Source organism: Hippoglossus stenolepis, chromosome 4, assembly GCF_022539355.2.
Source record: "Hippoglossus stenolepis isolate QCI-W04-F060 chromosome 4, HSTE1.2, whole genome shotgun sequence".
Lineage (NCBI taxonomy): Eukaryota > Metazoa > Chordata > Actinopteri > Pleuronectiformes > Pleuronectidae > Hippoglossus > Hippoglossus stenolepis.
The window spans coordinates 12085974-12106125 of NC_061486.1; the positions used below are offsets into that span (position 1 = coordinate 12085974).

General features: G+C 44.3%; 1 protein-coding gene across 3 annotated transcripts in view; it reads right to left on the reverse strand.

The window, feature by feature from the left end:
• Positions 1-8816: 8816 nt before the first annotated feature.
• sik2b (salt-inducible kinase 2b) overlaps positions 8817-20152 on the reverse strand; it is a 42188-nt gene continuing 30852 nt past the window's right edge. The window contains exons 7-15 of one of the 3 annotated variants that reach the window (XM_035153974.2): positions 18465-18691; positions 17319-17471; positions 16697-16855; positions 14908-15130; positions 14514-14807; positions 12319-12476; positions 11420-11533; positions 11103-11191; positions 8817-10413 (exon numbers count right to left, since the gene is read on the reverse strand). In XM_035153974.2, the coding sequence (XP_035009865.1) occupies positions 9786-10413; positions 11103-11191; positions 11420-11533; positions 12319-12476; positions 14514-14807; positions 14908-15130; positions 16697-16855; positions 17319-17471; positions 18465-18691 (2045 nt within the window). In that variant the 3' untranslated portion in view covers positions 8817-9785. Of the gene's footprint in view, positions 10414-11102; positions 11195-11419; positions 11534-12318; positions 12477-14513; positions 14808-14907; positions 15131-16696; positions 16856-17318; positions 17472-18464; positions 18692-20152 lie in introns of all 3 variants that reach the window. The other 2 variants (XM_035153973.2, XM_035153975.2) reach the window with 2 other exon arrangements.

Sequence of the window (20152 nt, forward strand, 5' to 3'; positions counted from 1 at the left end):
GCGTGTGTTTTAGAGATGAGGGGCCGGAGTTGAATAATGGAGCGGGTCTATAAGTACAGTGCAACCTTCAGTGGATGAAGAGCTGATTTCACAAAAGAACACACACACACACACACACACACACACACACACACACACACACACACACACACACACACACACACACACACACACACACACACACACACACACACCATGCAGAGCTACAGCATTTACGTCAGACTCACTTCCTTCAAAGCCTGTACTGCTGGGCTTCTTTTTGTAAATGGGGTTTCATTCTGGTGTGTGTGTGTGTGTGTGCGTGTGTGACACAATAAATATCACAGAAAAGGTGCATCTTGTCACAAAAGTTTGTCTTTTATAGGTGTGTGCGTGTGTGTGTGCGTGTGCGAGTGTGAGTGTGCGGCTCTCATCCGGAACAGCGCTGTGATCTCCTGCTCTAAAAGACGCAGTAGGATGTTGTCATCTACCCTCCCTCCGTTGCCATGGAAACCATTGATGTCATTACAGTATACTTTGGCCTGATGAAAGAATGGGCCTCTGATATTGTGATATTTTACCAAGAAAAAAAGAAAAACTGACAAAGAGAGGAGAAGATTACGTCTGTCTGTCCTCCTATCAGCTTTCTTATCTCTTGTCTCTTTCCCCCCAGGAGTGTCAGTGACAGTCAGGCGGCTGGAGGTCTCAACAGCAGACGGTGCCTGAGAACACATACTATAAATAACTGCATTTACGTTGAAGAACGCTGCAGTGTTTCAGGGAAATTTGCCATGAGGTCGCAATTTACAACTAGGGCTATGCTACAATACGGACAGACAGACGGACGAAAAAAATAAAAAAAATAAAAATCTGTCCGTCTGTCCGTCCCAAAAAAATAAAATATACGGACAGACAGACGGACGAAAATCCGTCCGTCTGTCCGTCCCCAAAAAAATAAAAATGTGGAAAATGGCCAATATGGCCACTAAAGCCAAAATGGCAGGCTTCCTGTTGCTTTTTTCCCATTGCACCTCTGACCTTTTTTGTTTGTCTGGTCATGATACACCTGGACTACGATTTTTGTGAAGATCGGTGAAAGCTAACTGAGGGGCTTTTCCTTAGATGGCGCTGTTGAGCCATTTTTCCAGGCCCATTTCAAATTACTCCAGAAAACAATTACTTTTTGGGGTTTTGAATTTCCTGCAAACTTTGGTAACAATTTGAGCATGTCTAGGCCCTGAAAAAGCCCCAAAAGGGAAATACAAATCCTTCGAAATACAATAGGGCCTCCCACCGGAGGTGCTCGGGCCCTAAAATAAGATTAAAGCGTGTCAAAATCCCCTCTACATCTGCTGTGGTTATGTTTGTTTCATATCCGGGCTTCGAGCAGGCAGGATTTTTTTTTTTCTTGGGTGGAATCCGATTTAAAGCAACATTATGTAGTTCTGTATCTTAAAATATCAGCTTCAAAATCATTGTGATGGTACAGACACTTATTATAGGGAGGAAGGCATGTCTTTCATTGCCACAGCGCCCCCTGGACACCTGGAATGGCACCAAGCTGCTGTCAGACAGGCACTGAACTCCTGAGATTCTTCGCACTTTCTCCGGAGGAAGTGCATGTGCTTGCTAAAAACTCTGCACTCACTCTCAAATATACGATACGTTCATGGAGCAGGAGTCCAGCAGATAGATCACTGGTCAACATGGCTGTGGCAAAATCAAGGATTTTTAGGCTTTTTTTACGTTATGGTACCAACAGCCAAAGTACCAAAATGAGGGCTGAATTATTTCATTTGTCATTACTACACCTGGCGTTCTATTGGTCAGGGAATTTTGTAAAAAAAAATCAAGAGCAGAGGAAAGAAATCTGAGAAAAAACATTTTACATGCGCACAGAAGCAGCGTGAGCACGAGGAGAGGAGCTCAAGCTGGACTGCAAAAAACATAAGCTCAACTTCGGTTTATTTGAGTGCAAGAGCAGGGTTTTGAGTGAGAGCATTAAAAAATCGGAACGTAAAGTGCCCTCAAACTAAGAGACCAGGCTCTTGAATAAAAGACGGAAAAACACCATACGTCGGCTACTTGCTTGCTGTGTTAGCTTGTTAGCTTGTTAGCTTGTATGGTGAGTGCAGGGAATGTGCATATTTACTGCCAGACTCCAAAAACTGTGTGAGCATGAATGTGTAACTTAGTTTAGGACAGGTTACAAATGCTGAGAAGGCTCTGACTTTTGTTCACGTAGATTATATCCGACAACATTTTTACAGAAGTTCAGGAGGCTGTTAGGTTTTCTCCTTCGTGTTGGTGTTGTGCTCACTAGTTTATCATCAGAAGCCATTTTTATAGAGATTTAGTCGGCAAGTTAGCCAAATATTTCGACATCAGGGTCAGAGTGGTCAGGCTCGTACCACAACTCTTTTACGACAGCGAGTTACGCATCCCACCTATAGGGGGAGCCCCTGCTGAATCTTGCGTTGTGTCGTTCTGAAGCTGAGCGTCTCTCTCAGCTCTTTTTTGCAGCATCAAATTAGCTTTGCAGTAAAAGGAAACAGATGCAACATGCGAACGTCGACTGAAATCTGATCGGTTTCATGTGGAGAGTTTTATTTAAAGTGTGAGCTGCCCCACGTTTCAGACTTATCAGTTTGGCTCAGCAGTATCAACAGTGTGTCGTAGCACATGGTCTGATCCCAGGAAAAGAAATGAGACCCTGGTTTCCATGAACAGAGAGACCTCCCCCCTCGCTCTAACCTACCTCTGGTGGTGTATTCGTGGGATTAGCTGTTCTCTGTCTGAGTGGGCTGATTGGATTGACCTCTTCTCTCTACATGATCATTTCCACACTACAGCCACAGACCTCTGCTCTCACGCAAAGTTTTCAAGCGCTTTTCATTTGCAACCAGCACATTTTGCTCTGAATGTATTTACAGACGCTGCAAATCTTCTCACATGGGTTGTTTGAAGGCCGCGTCCAATCAGAGCAGGGCCTGGGACAGGCCCCCTTCCCTTCACCCCAGCTGCACTTTGCTGTCAGAAAAGGTGTTTGAGTTTCATGCACTTTGATAAATATTGACAGGTGGTTGCCATGGAGACCAGCAAAATGTGATGTCAGATCACTGGTCGTAGCTTTAGTTTTTATCAGTGGTGATGAATTATTCAGCCCATCCCCCTTCACCCACCGCCTGTTAGCACAAGAGTTCTTACAGCTGCTCGGACGGAACAGGAGCCCACAGATGGGGTGCGTTCTGATCACTGCCAAGTGGACTGCACAGGGTATACAGCCATTTTAAGTGAGATTCCAAACTGTAGGTTCAAGGGGACTGGGAACTGTGCGGGGAAGAACTGAACAACTCTCTTCAGTTCACCTGAAGTTGACAAGACAACCCATCAGTCAGTTCACCTCGCTGGAGCGCTTTAGAGAAACTGAAGAAACTGTGACTGGAACAGCCATTAAACGATCGGAGCGCCCGTTGTTATCACAAAGGAGTTTACATATGTCTGTAAGTATTGTTGTAACTAACGTTTACGTTATTTACAACAATTTAAGTGGTTAAAAACATCAGAAATGCTCTTAGCAAGTTCAAATTATGTTGTTTTGTTAAGCATAGTCGTGTAATTTAAGTATTACAAACTTCAACATTAGCTACTTGTCACGTGCTTCAGCACGGCCTAGTAGCGTTATATTTTCACAGTGGCAGCAACAGGTATTCGATGTGTTTACGTCACCAGGGTAACAATAATTGTCCCCAAAAAACAAAAACAAATAGTACTGGGAAACCTCACCTGTAAACTATAGTCTAAGGGAAGCAGATACAATATTGGGATGTAATGGACATTACCATTTAATATTACATCTCCAGTAAATTAAATAAGGAATCTGACTTGATTCCTTTCTTCCAGGTTATGTTTTAGTCTTTGTTTGTAAGTCAGTAAACAGGATTATGCAAAAACTCCTGGACAGATTACCATGAAACTTGGTGAGAGGATGAGTCAGAGCAGAACCCATTAAATGTTGGTGGGGATTCATATCAGTGGGCGGATCCAGGAATTTTCTTTTCCCTTTCTTTAACATTGTGAAATCTTTCAACATTTTCCTTGATTTCTCAGAGAATCATTCATGGATCGCCATGAAAAAAAAATCTGAAAGGTTTAGGGGACTATATATATATATCCACAATCTGGGATTGTTTGGACAGACACACACTCTGAGTGCCATTCTAGTTGTGAAAACTATCTAACCAACTTCTCTTCATTATGTTTTGTTCATATAGATTACACCTTTTTGCTTGTAACAATGTTTTTGGCCGATGGATTTTTTCTGCAGTGATGGTAGACATCTCACAGATACTCATATCACATCATGACCAATAAAACAATCTACGTGGTTAGATACCACTTATAAAACACATTTTCCTGGGATTTGAACCAAACCCTAATGTCTTACAAACATTTGTTTAGAGTTTATTAGCCTAGTAAGTTAAAACGTTACAGGTGGGAATGGTTTTAATTTGGTGAGAGCTCTCCTGTGGGATCTGGGTTGGTCTGCGTCATCAGTTTGTCTGATTTTATATAAATAACTAAGCTTCTAACCAACAGGCACTTGAAAACAAGTCAGCCCATTTCCCTCCGTGTCCTCTCACCTGTTAGTCATAGCAGATGGGAAGAGGTGACTGCCTCAGGTAATTCACATACCACCTTTCCTCTGTGTCCTCTGACTTCTCTGATCATAACTGTCTCCTGTGTACTTTCATTTTTCTCTATGACGTCATTTAACCCTGTTAGCAGAAGATGTATTTGGTAGTTTGTCATTAGAAAATCTAGACATTCAAACAATGCAACAAAACCAGTTCCGTGGCATCTGCAGCGCTGACCGCCTCGGGTGCTGCAGCTCTGGCTGAAATGCTTTCAGGTTCAGCTATGACTCAACAGTTTATATGAAGCTCTCGGTGTGATTCATTTTCCAGGTATTTAACTCACGCCTACGCCGTGCAGCCCTGTGGCGCTATCAGACGGCTGCAGTTTGTCGTTACAGGACAAGTGGATTACGCAGAGAAGATGGCAGAGTGTGTTGTAGAAAAATACTTAAAGTGTCAGCTCCATAACCACGTTGGAATAACCAGTCATTTTCAAATCATTGTCAAAACACACAGATTTTATGACTCAACAGCCCCCGAAATAAAACACCCACAATGTCGTTCTGTTCAATAAACCTTTTTTTTAATCTCAACAGCAAGTTAGCTTATGTGTGGTCAACATCAATGAAGGTAAATATAAAACTGGATTTCTATTGATAGATTGATGTTTGTGTTTTATCAGCAGGAGGTGAAATTATGATACTCGGAGACACGTCCACTAGAATCTTCATGACTTTAGTCTTCAACTAGAGAAATATTGCTATAATACTTTTAAATGGCATACACTGATTGACCAACAAGAAAAAAAGCACAGTAGAGACGCTGACAGAGAAGCTCCAGAACTCCACACGGTGGGTTGTACAGGGAAACTTCTGAGGGACTTTGGTTTTGTACCTTTGTAAAACCTGGCTCTACTTGACTTTCGGAAACAAAACAAAAAAAAGTTCAGAAAAGAAAGACGTAATCATAATAAAATAAACAATAAAAGGGTCCGAGCAGAAATAATGGTTCTATTCAAAATCTTAAGTTTAGATTGAAAATACGAAAAAGTAAAAGGCACACTGAACACTTCACGTTCAACACAAAATTCACCTCGGTGCAACGTGCACTGAAGATTCACTACACCCCTAAAATTTGTACAAAGAACACTCGTCGACGGAGAAGCGTTTCTCTCTCTCGGATTAAAAATCAACAATCAGATAAAGTGTTTCTATGTCTGGTCTTTCTTTGAAAGAAATCTGTTTTGTGTCCATTATTGGTGGGGAAGAGAGAGGGGAAAAGGTGTTTCCTACAGATTGTGGTTTGTTTCATCTGCCAGGAAACGGCAGAGCAACACAAACCTTTTCCATCTCCAACGCCGTCACCTCCTCTCTCCCCGCTACATCTCTCCTCCCCCCTCGTTGTCAAAGTGCTCCAGTATTCAACTTCCACAGATCATCCTGTAGCTGTTCTAGCCCGACCATTGACAAATAAAAATGAAAAGAAAACAATCATCAAAAACATTCACGTAAAGGCGAAATCCACCCTTTAATTCTCTGACACTGTCACGTATTTACAAGATTCTATGTTGGACCTGCCTAACACGCTTCTTCACTTCCTTCTCTCTGGCCCACAGACTGGGTGTGAGCTGGTCACATATGATCATATAAAAACATCCATCTAGCCGACTGGTTAGTACATTACACAGAGTGGAAATGTCAAAGCAGCCATGAGACCTGTTGTGCAACATGTCTTGTGGCCACAGTCTGGTGCATGTAGGCCATTGTTCCAGGAGTTACTAGCATCTGTGACAGACAAACGTCAGAGCTGCACGGTGACTTACAAAGTCATCTGCTCTTACGTCCACAGGCCTGACAAGAAAATTCCACAAATACCTCAACGCGATACTGTATGAATTGATCAGTTATCCTCAGGAGTTAATACACATGTCTGACTATCAATGTATTGGTTATCATCTTTAATACGTTAGTACCAAAACGTGACAGAATTGTGTTTTTTTTGTCTTAAACTAAATATGTTCTGAGTTTAGACTGTTGCTCAAACAAAGCCACCAGTCGAAATAAGTCGTACTGGGCCCTGACAAAATGCTTTCACCCCTGTCTGTTGGTTGGCTTGTTTTTTTTGTTGGTTTGATTGTGAACAGAATTACACAAAAACTAAAGAACAGATTTCCATGAAACATGGTGGAAGGATGTGGTATGGGTCGAGGAAGAACCCATACAATTTTGGTGCTGATCCAGGAATTTTTCATCTCTGGCATCGAGAGATGTTGTGTTTATTAAAAGGTTCAGTGTGTAGGATTTAGGTGAAAGGGATTTATTCACAGAAATCTAATATAAAATAATCCTAGTGATGTTTTCACTGGTGTGTTTCATCTAAATTGTACGAATTGTTGTTTTCTTTACCGTAGAATGGCTCCTTTATATTGAAATACTTTACATTCAGTCCTCTCTACGGAGGCTGCCGTGTTTTATACAGTAGCTCAGGCTGGACAAACTAAACACCTTTTGAGTTTTTATGACAACTGAAGGCTAACACAGGTTGTCTCTCATGTTTGGAAGGGGAGGGTGAGGTGAGGGGTATTCAGCTGCAACATGAAACTTAACCACTAGATGTCACTAAATGCTACACACTGAACCTTTAAACTATTTAACCTGCTCTCCTAGAATAATTCATGGATCTTGATGAAAAAAATCTGACATATTCCAGGTACTAATATCCATGAGTGTGTATAATTTGGTGCAGCCTGACTAAATTCAAAGGAACTGCTGGGCCTAGGTGGTGGTATGAGCTCTACGAGTTTTCTGAAATCTTTTTTGATCAAGACAAAAACATCCCTGATCAGTTGTGAAACAGTGTTAAAAGCATTTTAGGGTGGATTTTTCCTTATATTCTTGCACAGGACTGCAACAACAGTTGGTCCATATTTTCTAACCATCATTAAAACTAATAAGAATCCTCGTCGAACCACATCTGTACTTTAAAGAGTCTGATGTGAGCTGTGAGAGATCTGCTCAGTACAGACAGAGAGTGAGCACGTTGTCTGGGAGCTCACATGACGACAAACAGCTTCCACAGTTTACCCCATGACCACTAAAGGTCACGCACTCTGATGGCAGATGGTCACAGTCAAACGATCCCATCTCCACTCTCTGACGTTAACTGTCCTGTTATTCCAATGAAAGGTTGTTTTTTATCTGTCAGAGAAAATACATCTGTGCACTTCAAGTAGATTGAACACACTCTACGTAAAAACAAAACAAAAAAAACAATCTCTCGTCTTGTTGCTGGCGTGCTGTCAGCCAAAGAGCGGCGGTGGTGAGACAATCGTCAAAATCCAGTGTCAGGCGACCGATGATGTTCTGCTGGTCTTTGTCTCACAGCGGCCACAACATCAGGGAGGAGACATTCTTTCATTAAATCTAATGCAGGGAATCTTTACGGGGTCGTTCCATTATTACAAACATGTTACATCATTAATACAACACAGAGGCATGACTGGAGCACTGACGATGTAAACCAGAATTCATCATAAGCTACAACTGTGCGCTGAGGGAAAAACACAGTCTGTGCTATTTTGAATGGAGGCGTCAATACAGTGTTCGTCTTCTTCAGTAATGACTACAAATGATGTGATGGATGCAGAAAAATTTGAAGTCTGAATTGTGCAAACAAACAATAGTCTCACACACACACGCACATTATACACACACACATTCATACAACTGTCTCCAGGCTCGTCCCCCCAGGGTGAGCGAGCGACAGATTATCTCCTGGTTACATCATCAGCTCAAGTGATGTCACTGCTGACGACTCAGAGGTCCCGGGAACCAATCAGAGCTGGCTGTACAGGTGAGGCTTCCATTCATAATCCCTTGACATTAAGGATTAATATTGCTTCAGTATTGCCACAAAAATAGAATAATATCAACTGTCTAACACCGCAACTTCTCAACCAAACACACGAGTGATTACGTCAGCCCTCATTTATCAGGCGTGCGCATGACCCACAATTCAACTGTTAAAACAGACAGACACGCAGCCACTTTTAAAGACTGTTAAAATTATCCTCATCGCGTTTTGCGTAATGAAACCCGGCATCATGCGTGTGCAGTCGGATGGAAAGGAGGAGACGCAGATCAGTAGTGTAAGAAATAAATCAGGATCAGTAGTTACAAGTTACAAAAACCACGAAGAAAAAAAAACAAAACAACTGTATTATTTATGTCACATAGCCAACACAAACGCCTGCAGCTATATCTATTATTTTCATTAGTCTAGTTTAACTGTAAATATAGCTTGGAGAGAGTTTATCACTGTTATAAGCACAAATGTAGCTAAAGCTCAACCAATGGTGCATCATTCACCAGCGCTCAGCATGTTTATTAGTACTGTAAGTGAATAACAAACTTAGATACCTGTGGTTTTCTGCAGGAAAACTCTCAATGTTAGTGTTGAAACCTATGCATGATGGTTATGTGAGCCTGTGCACTCACATTAGTGTAAAATGATTCTTAAAAGTCAGACTTTTAACACTTGAATTTGTGGACATATCCATGGTACCATGATAAATGAGGGCGATTTTATCTACATCACTTGTTTTTTTTATCTACTGAAATAAAAAAAAAAAAGCACAAAAGTGTTTTGAGATGTGTGTAGATGTGGTGTCCTATTTTAAATACAAACAGCACTGCCAGCCATTGTGCTTTTGGTTGCCAGTCAGTCTGAAATAAGTTCACTTTCAAACCATTAGTAGGTGAAATGCTGTACTCCAGGATGTGCAGCATTCCGCCTCCCCGCCAGGCTGCACAGCGCAGTCCTCGCAGGTGGCACAACGTCCTTGGCAACAGCGGCGTCGCAGAGTCAGCTTGGCGAAAGCTCACGCTGCACCACGTATCGGACCCGTTCCTGCCTCACAGGGCTGATGAGAAGAGAACAGAGGAGCAGAAGGAGAAAGGGAGGTAGGCTAAGGAAGGAATTTGGTAGAAATGTTGTCTGAGGTTCATCACAACTAAGAAATTAAGTTTGTATTAGTCATACAAAAATTAACACCTTTCCTTCCCTGTTGCTACTCTTATGGCCTCCACTTATATCTCCATTCTGTCTGGTTCAGTGCTAGGTAGGTTCTCATTGCTTAACACCACTTTGTATTAACCCCCTCAGCTGGCATTAGTTAACCAGTACGAAGCCATGCTGGGAGTCCACAGTCTCCATCATCTCACTGTCCAGGAGGGAGCTCTGCAGCTCGGGCAGGTTCAGGCCATCTGACTGCCCCGGACCAGCCAAACCCCCACCAGCAGCTCCAGCCTCTCCTGGAGCAAGGACCAGCATGGTGGGGTCCAGCGAGAACTCATACTGCTCTGGGTGAAGAGCCTCAGTGGAAGGGCCAATGGCCTGCTGCTCACAGCATGTGGTATAGCTGAAGCCCAGGCCACTGGCAGAGGCTTCATGAGGCTGGTGAAGCTGGTGGTGGAGGTGAGACGCAGCGGGAAGGTGCTGGGTGTAGTGGTGGTGGCTCATGTAGGGGTCATAAACCAGGCCCTCACCCGGATCCATCAAGGGGCTCAGGCTGAGGGGGTGGCTGAAAGGAGGCGAGGTCTGAGGACTGCCTGGCTGCTGGGGCTGAGGCTGATGTGCGGCTGAAATGGCAGGGCCCTGTGGGGAACTCTGAGATGCTGCTAGGTCCAGGGCAGGGCTGCCTGTCGGGTACGACCCTTCAGCTATCTGCATCTGGTTGAAATAGGTCTGCAGCCCCATGCCCTGTGGCTGCTGCAGGTACATCCTCTTCTGGTTCAGTCTGCGGGGAGAGCAATAGAGCTTTACATTGCACTAACATCAAGATAACACATCTAAACAAGAGAGAGCTAAAAACTTAATGCATAAGCACTCATGGGCAAGATTCAGAATGATAATGGATTGGGAAACTGAAAAGCTGAATTTAGACATTGTATTTCCTGCATGTTTTGCAAAGGTCGAGATTCCAAGACCAACAAATTGAAATCGAACCACAGAATTGCTACCACAATCATAATTTTGTTGAGTGATCTGGTGTGCTTATTGAAGGCTGGAGAAGAAGTTGACCCATTAGAGCTTAAGAGTTGGCATTTAAAATGAGGATAGTCGACCTACGAAGATAGATAGCTTACTAGCTACGGCCATATAATATATAGAGGCAGAAAAATGATGCATGCATCAAAACAAACACAAAATAACTCCACGTCTGATAAAAAATTTGAAAAATGAACACAAACTCTGAATGAATTACTTGAAACAAAATGGCATTTCAAGTCTGATTCTGAAGCCAGGCAACTGTCGCCCTGACACGAGTGTCATCCCTGACTGTATGAAAATCCTCGGCTCTTGGTGTGGAACAGTTTATGACTCTTCTTGTTTGGATTGATTTGAAATTGCCTCAATGCAAGAGAAAATCATGTATTGAAAGTCTCAGAAACAATGTGTGGTGCAGAAGTTTACAGTGTGGTTTACCTGTGTTCCTGCAGCTGTTGCTCTAAACTTCGAGGAGTCTCCTTACAGAAAAGTTGGCAGCTAGCAGGACTGTTTGCGAGGACGCTAGCCTTCTGGGCAGAAGAGAGATCGGGACTTATTACTGAACTCAGGATAACTACCATGGTAACTGGATATGAGCTGTCATTACTGTTGCATCATGGCAGAGCTGATAATCCTTAAATTTCCAAACGATATCACTGAATATTTTGCAAATCAAGGCTTGATAAGACAAGTCTATATCAGGCCTGAATTTGCATCACTGAGTAGAGTCATAAAGAGTGAGTGTGAGACTGTACCTGAAGTCTATGAGTGAGGTATTGTGTCTCCAAACTCTGTCTGCGGGACAGGAGAGGCGGCTGTGGCGCGCCTTGGTATAAAGCTAGGCCCTCCTGCTGCTTGGATGCCTCACCCTTTGATCAGACACATAAAGCATTAGAACTTGGGAAGTGCCCATTTGTGTGTCTGTGCACACATGCTCAAGGGCACATGTATCTCAGATCTCCTGCGGGTTAATAAAGCTGTGTCAGGGTCTGGGTGCTTCATCGTGTGGTCTAACTGGATTATCCCTTTCGTCTCCTGCCCAAATGCCTGTGTGGTGACTGATCAGCCAGATGCTTTTCTCTAAATGGCATGCACCGCAGGGATTACACATTAGTAAAATGAAATGAAGCAAATTAAATGGATGATGGGCACTGAGCATCATAACCAACAAGAGCTGTGTGATATCGCAATATAAGAGATGGACAAGAGGAAAACAACTTGATCTTGTCTGTCTAAGATAGTGATGTTTTGTTTTTTTGCATGGGGGTGTGGATCTTTCCTAGAATGGTTCCTGTTGCAGTGTGTGGATCAGTTTGTGTATATGTGTATCCGTCTTTGTGCGATTTGCAGCTTTGCCTATTGAGTGCCAGTCACTACTATGGGTAAGTCTGACTGACTTCAACAATGGCTTCATTCACTTTGGCCTAGGCTCCAGGCTCCAGGCTCCAGGCCCCAGGGGGACGGGAGACAGTAAACAAGCCACAATTGGCTGCCTCTCCTGATCTTACACAACAGCCTGGGTGCTTGCATTTTTTTTCCTGGGCAACATGGGATGAGGATAGCGGAGGGACTGTGGCTGAGAACGGGATTTGGTTGGTTGGGAAAAGAAAGATCTTGAATGTGTGTGTATGGGTGATTATGCAGTAGGACTAACCTCCAGGAGGTTGTGCAAGTGGTGCTGTGGTCCCAGGGGCCCCATGATGGCCCCTTCCCCAGAGCCCATCTGCTCAACCAGCATCTGTACTTTGTTCAGCTCCAGGATGCCTTTGGTCCTCGCCAAGTTCTGGAGATGCTGGCGAAACGCAACCAGACCTGCGAGCACAAACAAATCCCCACAAACCAGAGTCACTATGGATTATTACAACTGATCAATAGAATCACTTTTCTCTTCACAACAGGAAGTCGGAGGCTCTAATAGAGAGTCAGACCCAATACTCATTGACGTTAGCGAGCTGGTCGACCGGTTAACACTTTTCCAATCTGACAATGTGACTGGATGTACGTCATACGAGCATCTGTGGGCGTTTGTGTGTGCACATGTGACAGTATCTGCCTCTGTGTGTGTGTGTGTGTGTGTGTGTGTGTGTGTGTGTGTGTGTGTGCAATACTAAGTAGCTCTGATAAGACCCATCCAGTGGTGACGAGCTGTATCTGTGAACGATAGGACCTGACTCACTGCGATGGTGGGAGTTATTTAAAACCGGAGTCAGCAGTCTGACGCAAAAGAATCCACCGCATCAACACTCTCCAAAGAGGATTATGAAAAATAAATAAATAAGTAACCGCAAATACCAACCGGGAACACACAGTTCAGTGCTGTCAATGCAGAGCTAGAGAGGTAACGCATGTTTTTAATCCCTAATTATAGTTTCTACTTGGCTAAAGCACAGGTGATTTGCAACCAGCAGGCACAGAATAATGCAGCCGTGGATGGGAGAAAATGTGGAGATGGATGGAGGCTGTTTTACGTTTTCATCTTATAGTTTAGCTCCTCTTCCTCTGATGTTGAGCAGGGAGAGATCTGCCACACACTGAAACTTTGGGAAGAGAAAGGAGAGTGTGTGGAAAAGAAGAGGGAAATAAGGAGAGGGGGAGATATGTGGGCTGAAACCTTCAAATATCTGTATGTGATTCATAACGTGAATCATCACCGCCGTCACAGGAGAGGATGAGAGAAGGGAAGGGAGAGGAGGAAGAGACGGGGGAAAAAAAGTGTGTGAAAGAGAGGAGGGGGAGCAAATAGGAGGGTGGGAATGAGGCACTTTTATATAGAAGACAGTATATACGTGTGTGTGTGTGTGTGTGTGTGTGTGTGTGTGTGTGTGTGTGTGTGTGTGTGTGTGTGTGTGTGTGTGTGTGTGTGTGTGTGTGTGTGTGAGCAGCTGCAGGAGGGGTGTTGCGTCTGTGTCATGAGAAACAGAGCTCTTCTTCTTCTCTGGTGCTGCGTGGACCAGCGCGTGGTGACTGAGCTGAAGGAGATCTGTGTGTCGGATCTGTGGTTAAATCGACGCTTGCATATTACAACTGATCAGAGATATCAAAGCATATCTCTCTGGCTGCGATTTTCTTTACGCCTTTCAGCAGCCTTTCAGGTGCACACGTGAACTTCAGCTGTGTAGATGCAGCAACAGGAATAATATTGTAATGATAACAGATGTAAAATATCTTGTAACTGCTTTGCATTATGATTTGTTGAGGGTTTTTAAAGAGCACTGCACCGACCATTGCACGTCCATATGTTAGAAGTCAGGTTGAGCAAGTACATTCTTAAGACCTTCTCTGTGGTACAAAGAATGTAATCTAGCTAGAAAACCAGTATAATAGGACGATATTATACAACATTGGTATTATTATTTTTTGTAATGATAAGTGATGAACTGAGATGAAGTATAATGCAAAATGGATTAGCCAATTAAAACTTATAATTAATGTAAGTTTTTGTCTGTGTCAGTTTATTTGTCTGACTTTCAGCAGGATTATGAAAAAAAAAATGATATTAATGAGTGTGGGAAATTTGGTGCAGATCTGAGTTAAATGTGATTTAATAAGGGGACATAAGGGGGTATGTACGCTATTCAGTGACATTCTAGTTTATGTTTTAATTTAACAACAGTTTCTCAATTTGTTCATTGGTTCATATGAGCATTCAATCCACTTTAACTACAGTAGTGACAGGTCTGATAGTGTTGACTGAAAAAGGGCCGAACCTCATGGAGTGAGGGTTTATAGTGTCTGGGTCTATAGAGGAAGATACTTTACCCATTATGAAGTCAGTGTAGTCTGAGTGCCTTCGGTGAGGAGGATGATTAGGGTATAGAGACAGAAATAATTAACCCTGGTGGTTCTGACCTTGGGTGAGGGAGGTGTCGGAGGCTCGGCGTCCTTCTCTGAAGCTGATAGGGGAGCGGTTGTGTGCCTCCCTGTGCTGGGAAGTCAGGGCTGTCATTGCTGGGTTGGCGGGCCGAGTGCTCAAGAACGGCGTAGGAGTGACACCAGGGGCGGAGCTGTTGGTCGCCACCATTTCACAGAGAGAGGGGGGATCCTCCAGCAGACCAAGGTCACTTTGCATGGAGCCCATGTCGTAGCCCATGTCTGAGTCCACGCTACCCATGGAAGGGTTGTGGCCTAGAGTGAATAATTTACCTAGAGGAGAAAATGTTTGGATCCAGAAAGCAGCTTCGTGTTAGCACTGGATGCATGTGACAGAGAGTAAATGTGTGTGTTTGATCAGCTGACATTATACCTTGGTTTGGCTGGTTGGTGACCTCAGAGAGGGTGTGTCGCCGCTGGCCGAACCGAGCCGTCTGATAGGCCATGAGCAAGTGGGGCGGATCGTCCTCCGTGTCGGGCTCCTCAGTCTCAATGCCCTCATCGATAGACGTCTCCATCATGTTGCTAGGCGACGAGGTGGAGGACTTGCGTAGGACAGTGGGGGGAGGCAGGGGGTCCAGCAGGCAGCCATTCACCTGGATAGGGGAGAGAGAGAGAGAGAGAACAATAACCTCTTATTCAGTATTGACTGTGTCAGGAAGAAAAGAAAGCAGGACACATTGAGAAAAACCAAGGTTGTCAGATCAGGCATCCCAACAACATACACATGGCACGAACTCAAACCAACACACATAATATCAATCATTCACACTTGACCACTTGGACACAAGACAGGGACCACCACACTGAGAATGGGGGTTCAATTAGTGGAGATGTAGGAATGCAGGACCAGGAAGCGAGCTGACTGAAAGTGCTGTGTGACTGACACACACACGCACGCACACAAAAGACAAAAAACACACACATTCATACAAGCACAAAGATCATCTGCATGAGTTGCTGCAGTAACCGGAAAGCCTGGTGTTGGTCTAGAAAGAGCAGCTTTGCCTGGTTCCCCATCTGCTTTCTGTAGTGTGCTGGGATAGGAATGCTGTTACTCAACTGCACACACACACACACACACACACACACACACACACACACACACACACACACACACACTAACTGAGGGGAAGAGGTGGAAAGCAGCATTGAGAAATAGTTGATGACAATCGATGGGATGATGAGGGGAAAGAGAAGTTATGGAATGAAGAAGAGAAGAAGAAGGGGAAAGGGCAAACGAACAGGAGAGGGAAAACGACAAAGGCCAAAACAAAAAAACAAAACAAGAAAAGATGAGCTGTTGGCTGACGGGCAGGAAGTCACGGCGGTGAGATCACTGGAGCAGCGCGGCAGCTTCCCGTCCATGTGTGTTCACTCAGCTCCACATTAGGTCACATCATCATCACAGGACCGGCTTACATAACCATGCTCCATTCATGCAGATAACAAGCACTCTGTCTCGGCTCTGTTCGGTTCTGCTTACCAGACAGACACATGCACACACTAAACAACATACACAGCACTCTTAACTGGAGCTTGGACAGCAGGTAGGAAAATAAACTGTTAAGAATTATACTGCATGTATGTGTGTGTGTGTGTGTGTGTCTGGGCAAGTGTGTTTCTGGTTGTGTAGCCCTGCAGGTGTGTGAGACCGTCAACTCAGACCTGTGTCTGTGTTCTGTAATAATCGGTCAGATCAACAACAGGCCTGGAGGAAAAGGTCGCTGGTTGGCACAGATAAACAGAGAGAGAGAGGAAGAGCACACTGCGTGCGTGTGTGCATGTGTCTAGGAGCCGTGCAGGATGGGCAGCTGTCCTGTCTGATGTGAGTGCTGCTTGAGGGCTTACATAAGAGGGCAAGTCAGCTGCACTATGGCAGGTTGACGGAGCAAGCCAATACTGGAAACCTTAGAGGGGTCTGGCATGCGCAGACACAGGCGTGCACGCAAACATTCCTGATTCACAGTGAGTGGGTACACTTATCACAGCGAATCACTGTCAAGCTTATCAGGATAATTCTTTCAGGACATACTTGTGCAAGCATATAATGACCATAATAACTACAACTTCCAGAACCGGAAGTCAGGGGAAGAACGCACCAACGAAAAAAGCCTGCTTGTGTCTGAGGCTCCTCCTTAACTCTTTGCTATTGGACCTACTTTGGGCGTGTTGATGTCCTCCACCATGAAATTCTGCTCCAGGGGTGAGGCAGTCTGGGGGAAGGTGAAAGCATCAGAGGAGGCTTGGGGTACAGCGGGGGAGCGCAGCAGACGAACACCCTGCGGGAGCAAACCCACCTGGGCTGATGCACTGGTCGACTGCAGAGAGGGAGAAAAGCAGAGGCTGTGAGGACTGGAGGCTGACACTTCATCAAAAAAAAAACCTTCTCCACTTCATGGCCAATGCTCACCAATAACACAATTATGATCAAATTGAGCCGCACCAAATTCGGCTTTATAATTCAAAAGAGAAGAAAGCCAAATCCTATAGTCGGTGAAGGAAATGAAAGAGAAATTGCACAAAGTCGGTAAGAAGAGACAGTGGGCAAAGAAAAGAAAATTATGAATTATGTAACAGAGGGAGAAGCATTAAGATAAAGGCTGGGCGGAAAAGGCAAGTGAAGACCGGACCCGTCTGGACAAATAAATTAATGTGTCCCTCTATTTGTTTGTCCCTGGGTGCAGGTGTGAATAAACCGAGCTTTGATCAGGGAGGCATGGAGGATAATCTCTGAATACTTTATTCAGACCCCCCTTCGACGTCTGGACGCCCTGCGGTTACCTTGACGACGGTCTGTTCGGCGATGGTGCTGGGCCGTCGCTGGCGGGCATCGAGTCGCTGTTCAACGGGGAAGCTGCAGCGATGGGCCTTGAGCCGTTCCACCAGCAGGTAGTAGATAGCAGCAAAGTGGTTGTAGCTTTTGTTCTGCAGAGACTGGAGGATGACAGACGACATAAATGGCGGTGTCTGTAACTGAAGTGACTACCGAGGCACACCTTCCATTCTGGGTGATTTGACTGTGACAGCTCTTGCGATATGCCCAGATAATTCTTTAATTATTCCTGTGTGAAAGTGGGTTACTGTGACAGTGATAAAAAAATAAAAAATAAAAAAATAAATTATAGGGTTTTAAAATCACAGAGAAGATAGTGCAGATAAATATCAGCCTGATCATTTCACTGATTCAACCATTAACAAACAAATGAATAAACAGTAGTGTTTAGTAATAGTTGCAAAAGTTGACTCAAGTAAAGTACATGTACCTCAAAATTCAACTACACTACTTTGAGGGATGGTATTTCCCCCACTGGCTGGTCATGTTAGCAGTCAATAATATTCTGAAGTGAAGGGGAGATTAAGGCACAAGGGAGGCCCATGTCTGGGATCGCTCAGGGCCCCAATGTTACTAAATCCACCTATAGAGCTCCACAAGATTGACAAAATGATTCCACATGTTCGTCCTTATTGTATCGGTATGCTGCTGCATTACACTGCTGGACACTGTGTTCTGCATGTATAGACTGATCCATTGCCACTGTCACCATCTTCTTCACACTTCAACCCGTAAATGAAAATTCACTCATTATCTACCCACCACTATGCAGATGGAGGAGTGGGTGAAGAAGTTATTATTCTTATTCTTATTCTTATATTATTTATAAAATGCCTCCATACTGCTCCTGCGGTGTCATCCAAGCATCTGTAAGCCCCCACATTTAAATGCAACTCGAAACGGCGTCATTTACAATTTTCTTTTTGCCTAAATGTCCTGTGATATCCACCTCTGGATATCCTCCTTTGGATCACAGCTGTTTACCCCTGAAACTCCAAAAGTGTTTTGTGGACTCAAACTCTTCCCCCACCCCTCCATCTGCATAGTGGTGTGTAGATAATGAGTGAATTTTCATTTTTCATTTCCTGCCTCACCTCTATGGTCTTGTGCTGGTCGATGCCGAGGCTGTGCATCAGGCGAAGGACCTGCTCACTGTACTCTCCCACACCTGCCTCGCCCTCGGCAGACAGGGGCTGCTGGTAGAGGATGGGCCTCTGCACTGGAATATCCAGAGCCATCCACTTGTGCTCCTTGATTTGGGCCACAGACAGACGCTTTGACGGGTCCAGGACCAACATCCTGCGGATCAGGTGCTCACAGTCTGCAAGGGTTGGAGAGTACAATCATATAAAGCCTGACGACATTTCTATATCCTCTCATATTTCAGATCCCAACATTTTTTTTAAACGTAAGAGGAAGCTCATGTTTGATGATGCTGAGAACTTGTATAAGCTGTGATGAAGCAAATTAAGCCACAAACCACCATGTCCTTGTCAAAGCAGCCCGGAGGAACTGGAGCAGAAATCACACTTTTGAGCTTAAAATCCTCTAAATTCTTTTCTTAGTTTGTTCTGTCGTCCCTTTCTGAGCGGCATGTCTACTTTCTGTTTTGCTCCCCTCCTAATGAGAACTCCTCACCTCTAGTTCGTGGTTAGTTGAGTTTGACGTCAGACACAGCTGGGTTCTTAACAGGATTACAGTTCCCCTGGCTGTGCCGCTTTGGCCTGCCTGCACCCCTACTGCCTGCACCGCATTCCTGCCTGCCACACAGCATCCTTACCCATACACCCTGCTGCTGCAGTCTTAAAGTAAAACAGATGTGTTTTCGACAAATAAGCTGTGCAGTTGGTCATTATTTTGTTGCTCTTCAATGCCTTCTTTACTGGAATATGTTATGTTGAAATAATAACCTGCACTGTGAATTTTCTGATTGAAATTCAACAAGACTAGAGACAAAATTAGTTGTCTTTTTGACTTACATTTTAAAATCAAACTGTCATATTGCCTTTCTTCCAATTAGCAAATAAACCTGCCACACCACAGTTGTTATGGGGAAATATGATTTAACTTTAAGCAATGTATCCAATTAATGTATCCAAGTATTCAAGTTAATTGTCTGCACACATTATCAACTTTCCGCAGGTCACCTTCATGTCCTGTCTTCCAAACGACCTGGCTGCCATCCTCAGCTCCCCGCTGCACATTCTTCCCAGCTGCCCTGATGATCTACTAACGTCAGCTAACATCACATTTTTCTCCCTCGTGGCTGGAGGTTCAGCCATTTTTCCCCCTGATTATGGAGCATAACCAGTTTGCCCTTCACTGCAATTCCACCCCATGCTGTAGCATCGTAGCCGCTTGTGCAGCTGCAACTTGCTTCAATTACATTACAGTACATTACGCTACAATTTGTTTGACCCAGACGTTACTCAGGCTCTGCGTTGCTGCAGCTGTGTTTATAGCAACATTCGAGGTTGTGCACATTTGTCAGAGTTACTAACCACCGAGGAGGGTTGGACTATGTAGAGGGGGCCAACACTACATAACCGTCTGGCTGATTGATTGGCACACTGCTCTTAGCCAGTAAATTACACCACCATGACTCAACCACAGAACCATCCCAGTTAACACTTGTCCAAGTGGTGTAGAGTTGCACTAAGTTCGCCCCTGCAGGAGAACAGTTCTATAAAGTTGAGGAGCAGAGAGCGGGTACTGAGGCTGACTTCATGTTATACATTTCACTGATTTTATCAAGGGAACTTAAAAATAACAGGCGATAATA